This window comes from Paralichthys olivaceus, chromosome 4 (genome assembly GCF_024713975.1).
Source record: "Paralichthys olivaceus isolate ysfri-2021 chromosome 4, ASM2471397v2, whole genome shotgun sequence".
NCBI classification, from domain to species: domain Eukaryota; kingdom Metazoa; phylum Chordata; class Actinopteri; order Pleuronectiformes; family Paralichthyidae; genus Paralichthys; species Paralichthys olivaceus.
Genome location: NC_091096.1, coordinates 12,225,114 through 12,238,420, shown reverse-complemented (window position 1 = coordinate 12,238,420; position 13,307 = coordinate 12,225,114). Strand labels below are relative to the sequence as shown.

Below are 13,307 nucleotides of genomic sequence, written 5' to 3'. Positions count from 1 at the left end.
TCTTTGGTTGACAACTCACGATTATAATTCACCATCTTAGTTAAGATTGGTTTTATATATTTGGGTGATATAATGAGGTTATTATCTTTAGACCTTGCCACATAACACAATTAATGAACTTAAGAGGGAGACATTGTATCAGTTTCAAAATAAATAAAAGTTTGCCTGTATATGATGGATTATAATATGGGGCAGCAGCAACATTGATATGACTGTTCCACATCTCCTTTGCAGATTGAGTTCCTGAATTCAGTCATCATCGACCTCCAGAGGAAGAACGTGGAGCTCAAGGACAAGCTGGAGAAAATGGCAGCTGCTGCTCTGAATGGGAATAATCAGAGTGAGCTGGATAACTACGGCGGGTAAGTCCCACTCACAGAAGACTTTCTCACATGTAAGTGCACGTCAATGATGACGTGATTAAAGAGTAAAAAATTGCATGTAATTAATAAAAGAGAATTTTGACGTGCCTTAAAAAAAAAGAAGCCTTTGGAAAGAAAGATGGAATCAAGATCAAGTGATGATGATCTGGTGTTTTTGGTTAAAGAGAAAAAAAGATGAAATGTCTGGGGTCACCCGACATTGACGAAGGGAGGAGAACGTGGTGAGTCTCAGTGCTTTGTTCAGGAGCTTAAACTGCACCACAGCCACGTCACGACATATTTCAGGACGTCTGTTGGAAAGTTTGAAGAACTGCTGCATCAGCTGGCACCAAGATTTCTTCAGTTTTTATTTTGAAGATGGTTTCGTTCGTCGTTCGTTCCTTTTCTTCGACAGGGGTTGTGTCACCTGTTGCTTGATCTTAGTTTCAGATGATCCTGTATGAGGATATCCTCCTCAAGACAAAAATAACTGTGACCAATGGCTAGAGTTTAGCACTTTATATCAGACTCGCTGACAACAATGTGCATTCTGATTAGATGTGTACATGTAAGAGGAGAAATCTTGTTCCGAAAAAATAGAAGCTGCAATATCGCAAGATTCTATCGCTGGTTTGAAAGCTTGCATTGACTGGATACAGGTTTGAAAAATATTTATGAGTTCTTTTCTTCACAGCCATGGACAGGAACCCATGAAGAAGAAGCTGCCCCCGAGGCTGTTCTGTGACATCTGCGACTGCTTCGACCTCCACGACACTGAGGACTGTCCCACACAAATGCAGATGCCCGACTCGCCCCCACACACCACCTACCACGGCAGTAAGGGCGATGAACGGCCCTACTGTGACATCTGTGAGGTCTTTGGCCACTCGACCGAATCCTGTAACGACGACCAGACCTTTTAAAGCCTTTTAAACCCTCGTTCGCACAATCACTCTATTTGCACATGGTGTTAGATAAGGCAGTCCTTTTTGGGTTTTAATTTGTGCGTGTGTGCATCTCAGTGTGCTTGTTTTTGCAAAGCGTCTTTATCGTCCACACCAGCCCTCAAGCGCTCTTATAGGTGAACGGCCTCCTCAGTTTATACTTCAGACATACCGAAAAAAACAGTGTTTGTGAGTGTGGAGGAGAGAGGTTGGATATCCTGGGTTTGTGTGAGTCAGGGGATCTTTTGGATGGACATATTATTGTGGGAGAAGCGATGGTCTGCGGATCATTTAATTTATCAATATCCTAACATTGTTTGCACAGTTTGTCGGGGGGGGGGGGTTACAAAGATAATATACTATCATTAAAGGTCTTTATTTGAAACTGTAAATTACTTGATTAAAAAGTATCAATTTGTGCAAAAATGGGCGAGCTATAGTTTATTTTTTTATGCCTGGAAATACTACGTGCTCTTTTCTGGTTTGATAGTATGTGTGTCATTTTGTGAAAGGAGGGTTATTGCTCGGTCTTGCCTGAAGTGGAGACGTGGAACCAATGCTGTCAAACTCTGAGACAAACTTTTTTATGGTCGTCATGAATGGGACTGTTGGATGATGGGTAAGAAAGAAGCTCTTCACACTTACTGTACACCTTCAGCTCCAGTGAAATGGCCTTTTCCAAAGCGTTTCTTTTGCAATTATTCGATCATTTCTGTATCAAACGATGAAATACTTTCTTTAAAAAATGTTTTGAATATCTGTGTAAAATAAATGAAATGTATGTATAAATTAAAAATCGAACATCTTTAAATTGTGCACTGTGCGCAGTCTGTGCTTTATACTTGTTACCCTTGTTAGTCCTGTCAAGTACTGTGATCCCAATACGTATATATTTGGCATCTTCATGATATTTGACACCAAGGCAGGTTTCTGTACAACTAGTAAACCCAGTGTTGTATGTAAATCAGTTTGTGGTTACTTGATTTAACATCTTATAACATTTACACCGATGAGCACAATATTACATTGTCAAGGACCCACAGACTAATAAAGCTAAGATATAACTTTATGGATCCAACGGCAGGAAAATTCAAAAGCAGCAGATAGTCAAAATGAGGTAGACGATAGAATAAAAAATCCAATACATGCAGAGAATAAGAACATAATATACCTTTCACACAAAGAGGAGATATTGTTTGTAGAGAAATGTGCTTGAGTAAAGTGCAGTGGCACAGAATGATGTAAAACTGTATTTTCATAGTACAAGGAAATATTGAAATAACTGTATAGGTAGATAATGAGGTATAAAATCCAAAGAGTGTACAATAAACAGGACAGTACAATTTAAGGGGATTTAAGTTAAGGTTGCACTTTTCTAAAAACATTCTTATTGCTACAAACCAAACAACACATAGTGTTGTAGTAAACCTGGGACAGATCTGTGTCTCTGCCCATTCATTCATGTGGCCTGTTCAGTAGTCCAGCTCCTCAAGCAACAATCACATGAAAACACATCAAACAAAGCATGATGCCATAAACACTGATGCAAAAGAATGTAACACCTGTCACTATCTTCTCCAAGGAGGTTATGTTGTCATTGCTGCTTGTCAGTCTGTTGAGAACTGCTGAATCCATTTTATTGAAACATGGTAGAAGGATGTTGAAGAACATTTGACATTATCACTTTCTTTAACACTGCTTAACATTTTCTTTTGCCATTTTCACCAGATTCCCAGAGAATAATTAATGGATCTCCATGAAAGAAATCTGACATATTTAGGGTGTGTTCACCTCGGTAAAATTGAAGGGGACTGTTGTGAAGTAGTGCCACATGTAAAGTGAAAGAAAATTTTGTGAATGCTCCTTTACCTTTTCAGTTTTAGGCTAAATCATATTTATTTGTTTTCAATGAAGAGCTAAAGAAGACTTGGAAATGTCAAGTGCATTTAAAAGCACATATTTTTGACTTAAGCATGGTCTGAGGAGGACAACGACTGCAGCCCACCTCAAAATGAACAGATTTATGTAATTTAGCTCAACCTTCCAGTCTCTGCACTTTTGGGGATTTGCTTTGTGTGCAGGAGTCGGCGAGCTTCAGACTCAGACTCCCATTTCTCCAGCTCCACACTCAGCTCCACTGTCGCTGGCTGCAGGCGGACACACACGGAGCTGTCTGCGGGGACGACATCCACCTCTTGCTCCCTCCCTGCCTTTCCTTTACCTACACAGCAAAACATCAAACCGGATTCAGGAGGTGAAGCAGACTAGACAAATAGTTAAATGACACAAGAAAATCTTTATTTTTGATTTGTCTCACATTTTTACCTTCTTCTTAATATAAGATATAAACCTTGTGTTATTTAATAAGAATAACATCAGCTTTTATTGTTTTGGTTTTGAAATCAGTCTTATCTAGATGATTATTTACTCAACCTTTTGAAGATGCTGTATTCTTCTGTCCTGTTCCACTGCTTCCTCTCCTCTTTGAGTCTTTGTCATCCTTCTTTTCCTCTTTAATTTTCTTTCCCAGATCCTACGGATGAGTGAAAAACACAGCAAGCGTAATGTAAGTCTCCTGTTGGCAGTTGGTTGTTGTTGTCGTTTGCAGGATTACGCAAAAACTTACCAAACCAATTTCTGCCAAACTCAGTGAAAGGGATGAAGCCTGTTAAAGGTTCAGTGTGTCAGATTCAGGTGACAGGAATTTTTGGCAGGAATTGAATATAAAATAATCCTAGTGATGTTTTCACTGGTGTGTTTCATCTAAATTGTATCAATTGCTTTCTTTGCCGTAGAATGAGCCCTTTATATTGAAAAACGTTATATTTACATGACAACTGAAGTTCACAGATTCTCTGTCATGTTTGGAAGGGGAGGGTGAGATGAGGAGCATTCAGCTGCAACATGCAACGTCTCCTCTTTAAATGTAAGTGTGGATTAAAGGGCAGATCCATGATATATTTTTTCTCTTTCTTTAACTATTTTTAATGACGATTAAAACACTTCCTTTTTTATTTTATATGTTTCTACAACGAGATAACCATGTGTAGGATAGTTTCTTTTCTCTTTCATAGTCAGCTCTCTGTGTTTGGACGTCATATGTAAACTTGCCTTTTTGCACGTTGGTGCAGCTTCCACCACAGACTCTACGTGCAGGGTCCCGAGGTCACAGAGGATTTCGACCTTACGATCTCCTTTTAACAGGCTTTGCAGGGGGACGTGGACGGAGCCGAGGCTTCTCCTGACGGGGGCGTCGTTTACCAGGTCTGGTACTGATTTCTTCTTCTTGTCTTTAGACTTGTCTTTGGTGGAACCAGATTTGATTGGACACTGATGCAGATACAAAAGACAGGGAGTCAATCGGTTTGGATGCAGTCTGAATTTATCACACACACACACACCACATGTAAAACAGTAAAATAAATCAATGGCACTCTATCAAATCAATAGATGTAATGACTGTGGTCTTACTGTATGTTGTTGACCACATTTACTTGGACTGTACTCAGCTCATAAATCTTTTATTTGTGATCCAGTAGGAAAAAAACCATTGGTCTCACTTCTCTCTCTTTCCCTCCGTTCTTCTCTTTGACTGATTGGCTGGGTTTGGTCACTGCGACGTCTTCAGAGCTCGCGGGCCATGACAGCACCTAAAGCATCACATGTCAGAATAAGAGTCCTTACACATTTTTGGAATCTTAATGTTTGCCCCACAGCTTCTGAACCTTTTCTTCTTCGACCCTGAGGTAAAGTCCGTGGTTGAGGAATTTCTTCAAGCCTCCCAGATCACTGACAGTGTGAACCTGCGTGTCACTGAAGTCCATGTGCTCTGACCAGGTCTGCTTTGATGTGCTGTGTCTCGACACTGTAGAAAAGAAAGAACGTCAAAATATACGGGTTCAAATGTTTGCATGCAACAAAAAGGGAAATGACAAATAATAAAGCTGAAAGTGACAAATAATAAAGCTAATAAATTATCAGTGTTGTCATCAGTTTCCACATCGAATGTTCTGACTGTGAAGTTGTCAATTCTGTGGAAACTGATAAGAAAAACGTATATCCAGTTACACAGGATATGTGACTAAATGAACCCAAACATCATTCTGAAAATGTCCCATTCTTTTCTCTCCACATTTCCTGATGACAAGCTCTGATCTGCTTCAGCTCTATCTTTGTTCGTGGTTGTGCAATGAACCATTTGTGGGTCTGAAAGCTGTGCAGGTCAAATGAGGGAGGTGTTATTACCATGTGCAATATCACAGCAGGTTCCCTCGGGATTCAATTCTCCAGTGTCTGGTGCCGACTTCTCTATTTTACAATTCTTGACTGATTGTGGGTCAGCGTCAGTGGAGCCGTCCTCTGTCTCATGATCTGTGTCACATTTAGACTCACTGGCGACTTTCTGTAAATAAACCACACAAAAAGTAGAGATGTTTATTCCTGCGCACTTCTCATCTTCATCAATGCTCAGTGGAATATTTCTAAACAAGTTCGTTCCTAATCTAAACTCCACATTTTTCATATTCTACAGTGTTTTTAATGTTCACTGGAACAAGAGGCCAAAAAACGTTGCTTTGTTAGGACACAGGTCATCCTTGATTCCAAGTGAATGTTTGTGCCAGATGTAATGAAATTCCCTGATTAGATTTCAGTCAAAGAGAACTCATATGAGTCTGGGATAAAAAAGCAATGTACAGACTGAAAGTTCACTGGTTGGTGGAGGCATAGAACTGCAGGGTGGTAATTGTTCTAATTTGTCTCAAAGCCTTACACACGTTCCCATTCCCAGTGTACTTTCAAACATGCGTAAATTAAAAAATATATATATCATGCCACAGATAAATACTAAGAGAGAGTCACCAGGTTAACAGGTGTTTCTTGAGTAAGGAACTCGTATGTGATAAAATAGCTGTAGGTGACAACAGGGAAGTCAGGAGCGTTTTCATCCACATTCATCAGCGGGTCTGGGATTCCCATCACTCCGCCCACTCTCACTGTGGCTGAGGCCTGGTCCACAATCACATCTGTTCACAGGAAAATGACATAAACTGTAAATTACATAAAACGCTCTTGTTGTGGTTAAAAGGACGCAACTGTTTGGAAATCTAAAAAGAAACAGGAGCCCGTGCTCACAGTCTCACCGCTCAGCTTGGCCAAGCCCTTAAAGCGATGTCTTTCCTCAGGGGTGATCCATGAGTTGTCCAGGCAAGAGAGCCGTGGGAGAGTGTCCACAGTGGAGCCCGGGTACGAGGGCGCGAGGGTGAAGGGGTTTCCCTCCAGCACCAGCGTCTTGAGGCAGGGGAGAGTGGTCAGAGCGCTCAGCAGGGCCCTCTGGTCCTCAAACTCACAGTCACTGAGGTCCAGACACACCAGCTGTGGCCTGAGGTCAGAGACAGTGTGTGTGTGTCATTAACGAGTAGTGGGTTGACATTAAATGAATTAGTGCTTCTGATAACTCACAAGCTTCTGCACATACCTGTGACAGTAAACTTAAAGGTTCAGTGTTTTAGATTGAGGTGAAAGGGATTTTTGTCCAAACTGGACAAACTAAAACCTTTTGAGTTTTCATGACAACTGAAGTTCACCACAGGTTCTCCGTCATGTTGGACAGGGGAGGGTGAGGTGAGGTGTATTCAGCTGCAACGTGCAGCTTCACCTCTAGATGTCACTAAATTCTACACAGTGTACCCTTAATATTCTTGGCTCTTTATACCTCAAATGATCAATTAAAAATGAAATCGTCCTGTACATATTTTGAAATATAAACAGACTATAACTGAGTTACTGACTAAATAAATATGATATAAATAATGAGTTGCATGAATTTACTGCTGAGTTCGCTCATCATTTACATTTCCTGATGTTTTTATTCATTTATTTTTATTGTGTTGTTTTTTTTTATCCCTCGTTATTGTGAATGTGAATTTCTCAGGCCTCTCTTGGAAACCAGATCCTAATCTCATTGTGACTTTCAGATTAAATAAATGTTAATTAACTGCTTGCGTAACGGTAGTTTCATTTGACCTACTTTTGCTTTATCTTTAAAAAAAACCACCTCAGTTCCTGTATGTGTGCGTACTAACCAGTGTTTTCCAGAGAGATTAGCAATGTCTTGACAGGAACCAAGACTGCTTGAGCCGAGGCCCAGGTACTGTAGGTGGGGGGGTGGGGGGCTGGTGAGACTGTTCAGAGCAGACAGCCGGTTTGCACGTAGCTCCAAAATCTGTAAGAGAACACAGCAAACATTTCATTATCACTACATCACAACTACATCTCAGACAGGTACTACTCGACACATCACAGCCAGCTGTGATCATGATATTGTCGTGAATCACCATTGATTGATTGACCTCTGCAGCAGAGACTTCATGTCATCATGAGCATTGATACTGACCTTTAAAGTGCAGGGGAGGTTGTCTGCAGGGATTTCTGAGATTCTGTTGGCACTCAGCACCAGCTCCTCCAGCTTTGAGAACTTCAACAGGCCGCCATCGACGACCGACACCTGCAGCACGAGTTTGTTCATTGTGTCAAAGCGTTAAGAATTAATAACCCTTGTCCTCTGTGTTTTGAAGTGGAGGGATGGAATCAGGTGGTTGCACAGAGCCCCTCAGCCACTAGGGGATCCACAGGCAAGATGACAATATGATCTCCCGATAATATTTGACGCTCTTGACCTTAATCCGTGTAAATGTATGGAATGATTTAGCACCACAAACACACACTAAATTTACATTTCGGTACTTTAGAAGTTGCATTAACTAATGTTTTTGGGTCATCTCTGCCAGATGTTTGGGTTTAGGAGCCATTTGAGATTGTAATAAACTCCATAGTGGTTTCTGTAATATTATATATATATTCATCTGTGCTTATTTCTGTCAGTATTAGGAGCACATAGAACAGATTGTAGTACTAAAATGATTAGTTACTGAGTAGAAACTCAAATCCTGCAGTAGGGCTTGGGGCCTGTTCAGATGGGCCCAGGACAATGGACTGAGTTAGAACTAAAACCACTTTTGGGTTTAATTGTAAAAAAATCGAACAGTTACTTACATTCTCATCCACGATGCGTAGTGTAGTGAAGTGCTTGTGAATGAAGTTGGTGTGCAGGTGTTCAGGTGAGAGCATGGCCAGTTTTCTCAGGGTCAGAGCTTGAGGGCTCCATGATGCATCGTGCCACCATGGAGAGTGAGGACAGATCAGCAGATCCAGGAGAGAGTCCGTCTCCTCTGTCTCTGTCTCCTCTGCACTGTCCACCGCCTTCCTCTGACAACACAATCACCACGTACATTGATATCTAATCTAAAACGCATGCTGCAGTGATAATTAGACCTGCAACCAGGTTCCCTGAAGAAACTCACCCAGCTGCCACGTCCACAGGGAAAGTCAGTGAGACACAGGTGGCGAATGTGCTTCTCTATCACAGCAGAGAGTGTGAGTGGACTCATGCCGTTATCTGCAGTATAATGTGGAATGGTTCGGGTTGTCTTTGGCCCCAGTGTTTGTGTCCTAATGGTTGTCGGTTGCCTGGTAACAGTGCAGCCAGTCAAGACTCAGTGTCTGCACAGGTGAAAAACTTATTTCAGCTCCAGGGTTGTATGACACATGAAGTATCTGCGTGTCTATCAACAATTTGTAGAAGTATTTAAGGTGACAAATACCAAATTAAAATTCTACAAATCTGAGGTTTAAACTAAATCTCCTTTAAAGGTTTGGACCCAAATAAAGTCACATAAATATTCAAGGTTCAAAGGTTCAAAGGCTTTAATGACATATGCAGAAATAAACAAGTTATCAATGCAATGAAATTCTTAGTTCTCTTGTCCCTGCCAGGTGCCCTCAGTTATTAAAATAAAAATATAAATTAAAACGCTAGATACATCCAAAGAAAACTAGAAACATTTAAATGTATATATATATATATATATATATATATATACTGGAAACTTAAAGGTCCAGTGTGTACGATTTAGGTGAAAGGGATTTATTGGCTGAAATTAAATGTAAACTAATCCTTGTGATGTTTTCACTGGTGTGTTCCATCTGAATTGTATGAATTGTTCTTTTCTTTACCCTAGAATGGACCCTTTATATTTAAATACTTTATATTTACATCCAGGGGGACCTCTCTATGGAGGCGGCCATGTTTTTTACAGTTGTTCAAACTCTACAAACTAACCACCTTTTGAGTCTTTATGACAACTGAAGCTACCACAGGCTCTTTTTCATGTTTGGAAGGGGAGGGTGAGGTGAGGGGCATTCAGCTGCAACATGTAATTTCACCACTAGATGTCACTAAATTCGACACACTGTACCTTTAAGTTTAAACCTTAAAAAAAGGGATAGGAGATAAATAACAGCTGAGGTAGAAGAGGTGATTTAGTTTCAGTGCAGAATTATTACAGTTTGCTCAAAAATACAAGGTGCATAATGTTCACTGTGTGCAAATTGTTCAATGTGCAGAAAGTTGCATTAAGTCCTTGGTGGTTATGTGTGGAGGGTGGGAGGGGGAGGAAGCTGGGGCAGTGGCTTGGAGCTGTTAGTCAGTCTTGGGGGCTTGGGGGTAGAAACTGTCCTTGAGCCTTGTGGCATTGATGTATTGTCATTTTAAATACTAGAAGGGCTCATACTTCTGCAAAGGCCCCACATAAAGAGTTTCATGGAAATCCGTTCAGTTTTTTGTGTGTAATCTTGTTCACAATCAAACACACCTACAAACCAACCTCTCATTAACATAAGATAAGATAAGATAGACTTCATTCATCCCACACTGGGGAAATTTGGACATTACAGCAGCAGAAGGGCATTAAAAATTAAAATAGAATAAAAATAAAAACAAGAAAGAATAAAAATATACATACATGTATATATAGATATAAAGAAAAATGTAAACACTATACAAGAATAATATGAGAGAACATGTGCTCACTAAAAGTTTGACTGCATTGTAACAATGAGAATTTCCAGGATACCTCAGGTTGTGTGGGTTGAAAATTCTGGGGCAAATGACACATGAAGCTTGACAGATAGGTGATCACATCACTCATCATATCAGATGAGACTGGCAGTTTGTACCACTTTCCCACATCAAACCTCTGTGGTGGCCCTGACTACAATTGCAAAATAGAAAAGCTTACAGCATGATTCCTTTGGACGATAATGCTAACAACGTCATTTTACAACGGGCGGCATGCAACAAAAAAATCCAGTGTTTCGATATATAAGGACAGTGCGTTAACACAGAGGCACTGACTTAACATAAACCACACCATGTCTTTTGCTAAAGGTAAGCTGGCTTTACATGAAAGTTAAATCATTTTGATGTTTTATGTTCTGGGGACTGTAAGAAAATGAAAAACTTGTCACTTTAAATATCTTTTGTAAAAATGTCAGGAATTTTGAGGTATTACAAATAAGAGTTCATGGAAAAGATTGAACATGTTAGAAGGAAAGCTGCCTCTTTCTTATTATTCTGTCTCAGTGTGATCTGGACTTTTGACTCTGGTGCTTATTCCACTAATTTGTTGAAGATGTTAAATCACGATGCAAATGACGCCATCATATTTTTTTGCATTTTTCTTGCAGGGTTCCTGTTTTCCTGCATCGTCATTATGCATGTCTCCCTCATGGACTTGCGATCACTTGAAGGGGAGCTTCAAGAGTTGAAGGATATTGAGTTATCTTTTTGTAATCTTCTGAACGCCGAAAACAAATATGTAAGTAAACACATCATACCTGGGTTCATCAAATTTGCAGTGCAGTGTTAATGGCTCGAACATTTAATAGCCTAATCTTGTTTTCACAATGTTGAAGAATTCCATTTCATATGATTTGTATTCAGTGGTAAAATCAGTTATTGTGACATAACATAAAGGTCAAACCAAGTTGCTGGCATCAATGAACTGAACGCCTGCTAAGCGCCCATGTGGCCACTAGAGACCTCAATAAACTGCTTTTTTAATATGTAATATAGTATAATGTAAATTGTAATCATATAAAATACAATATTATATTGTGAATGATCAATCACTAAAGTTGCTTTCAGACATGCAATGGATTCCAGATAATCTCAGGGTCAGAGGCAAATGAGCCCATGTGAGAACAGAGCAGGAGACGTGTTGATGACATTTCTAACATGTGACAGAGAGACACAAAAAGAAAAAGAAAAACAAGGAGAAAACAAATATCTCCGAGTGAGTATGTGGCGCCAATAAACTGACACATGTGATCTCAGCAGTGGAATTTAAATATTCCATCCTGCCTCTTCCTGCTGCACCACCCCTCACCTGGGCGCTCCAGAGATTACTGTGTTGTTGTGAATGCGTCTGAGTTCTTCTGTGTTGTTCATGTGTGAACAGCAAATTGCAAACAAGGTCCAGACACAATTCTCCAGAGTTCAAGTCTGAAAACTGCTTATCAATCATCAGTCATATCAGCTGCACTAAGGCAGTGGGGCCCCCCAATTAAATTCAGCTTGGGGCCTCATTAAAGCTTTGTCTGGCCCTGATGCTCTGCAATCTTAACTCTGTCATGCTGACTGTCTCCTTCTCTGCAGGTCAAACTAATGTTTCAGAAAAATCCATTGGAGGAATACAAGAGTTTGAAGCTCCCTGAGGGAATAACTCTTCCCTCGGGAAACACCACAGAAATTCAGGCCTCCATCTGTGCCATCAGCGACTACCTGGAAAACCACCTGCCATACATCACCAGGAACCTGACCCTTTCTCACGAGCAGATCATCAACAACACCAAAGAATTTCTTCATCAGTTCAAACATGCTTTAAGAGACACCCACAAGAAATGCAAAAAAAGAGAGTTAACAACTTCACATATGTTCACTTGGAAAAGGAAGGGCTTCAGCATCCTGTACTTTTCCAGGCGATGGGTGGAGCATGTCACAAACACGACCATCTCCTGTGACATCGAATAATGTATTCATTTATTTATTGGTTGTAATTTAAAGATGTCTTTATTTATTATATGCTATTTATTTAATTTATAATAAAGAATGTCGAACATATTTTCTTCTCAAAACCGTCAAGTGGTGACTGCAGATTGTGCCTCAGTGTGTGTGTGTGTGTGTGTGTGTGTGTGTGTGTGTGTGTGTGTGTGTGTGTGTGTGTGTGCACAGTACTCTGCATCTTTTGGAGGAATAATTGCAGTTTACAGTTATTCAGTTTATGTACAATCAGAAGGATGGTGTATCTATAATTAAAGCTTGATATATGTTTTATTAAAATGATCTCCTTATTGGTAATCTGAAGGGAGAAACTTAGAGTCAGAGTATTTAATGGGACATTGCCTTCATTAGCATCAGTAGTGGAACAAGTGGCTAACTCAAAATATTCACTTAGGAAAACATGATGAATACTATGGTATGAAATATTCCTATACAGTAGTCTTCAGTGTTACTATGGAAAAAGTACATCAGTATCAGTGACAAAATAATAGCCAACTGATGAAGCAGATGAGCCGTCAGTGTTGTTATGTCACTTACAGATCAGGTTGTAGAGAAGAAGTTGAGGATAACTTTAACTGCTTCATATACTGGGTGGATTTAGCCATAAAACACTTTGTTTTATAAGTGAATCACATGTGTTTGTGTGTCAAATCTAAGAAAAAGACTACAGAGCACTTTGTTTCTCTCCACCCCTCCTGGCTGTTACTCACTGATGGGAACTATAGTCATCAAGTCTGCAGCAGCCGCTCACTCTCTCCTTTTTGCTGTTTCATTTTAAGATGTCGGGGCTGACCCCAGGTCTGTCACCTGAGCTGCAGACGGGCAGCCAGTAAATTCAGGATGAGGTGTGGTCTCGCAACACTCTGAGCACAGCACATGGACAGTCATGTTATAAATACAGGAATATGTGTCTGCTGCAGCTTCTAGATCAACTGAGCACAGCAACCCTTTGATTCTACTGTGTTACTTCAAATAAGTAAATACAACTGTCACATCCACATGGCAAGATTTTTCTCTTTCTCTAACATTTGGTTCATTCAG

The 13,307-nt window shown here is 40.2% G+C and overlaps 2 protein-coding genes and 1 long non-coding RNA gene across 17 annotated transcripts in view; 2 read left to right on the top strand and 1 right to left on the bottom strand.

Moving 5' to 3' along the window:
• Positions 1–2,117, top strand: part of clip1a (CAP-GLY domain containing linker protein 1a) — a 29,217-nt gene extending 27,100 nt beyond the window's left edge. For all 14 annotated transcript variants that reach the window (XM_069523706.1, XM_069523704.1, XM_069523699.1 and 11 more), the window contains 2 exons: positions 235–362; positions 1,057–2,117. In XM_069523706.1, coding sequence (XP_069379807.1) covers positions 235–362; positions 1,057–1,285 — 357 coding nt within the window. In that variant the 3' untranslated portion in view covers positions 1,286–2,117. The remainder of the gene's footprint in view (positions 1–234; positions 363–1,056) is intronic.
• Positions 2,118–2,549: 432 nt separating this feature from the next.
• LOC109638063 (leucine-rich repeat-containing protein 43) lies at positions 2,550–8,887 on the bottom strand. Of its 2 annotated transcripts, XM_069523710.1 has the most exons (13): positions 8,668–8,887; positions 8,360–8,572; positions 7,701–7,811; positions 7,390–7,529; positions 6,448–6,686; positions 6,167–6,330; positions 5,552–5,708; positions 5,032–5,171; positions 4,867–4,956; positions 4,418–4,636; positions 3,933–3,971; positions 3,740–3,839; positions 2,550–3,527 (listed from the first exon to the last, which is right to left on the bottom strand). In XM_069523710.1, the coding sequence occupies exons 1-13, from the start codon at positions 8,752–8,754 to the stop codon at positions 3,337–3,339; spliced, it is 1,890 nt and encodes a 629-aa protein (XP_069379811.1). In that variant the 5' UTR covers positions 8,755–8,887; the 3' UTR covers positions 2,550–3,336. The 2 variants fall into 2 exon arrangements, with proteins under 2 accessions (XP_069379811.1, XP_069379812.1); XM_069523711.1 differs by lacking the exon at positions 3,933–3,971 and having other exon boundaries at positions 3,177–3,527.
• A 2,009-nt stretch (positions 8,888–10,896) lies between these two features.
• LOC138407481 (uncharacterized) lies at positions 10,897–12,325 on the top strand. Its single transcript, XR_011240897.1, has 2 exons — positions 10,897–11,022; positions 11,862–12,325. It is a non-coding gene; the product is annotated as an uncharacterized lncRNA (long non-coding RNA).
• Positions 12,326–13,307: the final 982 nt, after the last annotated feature.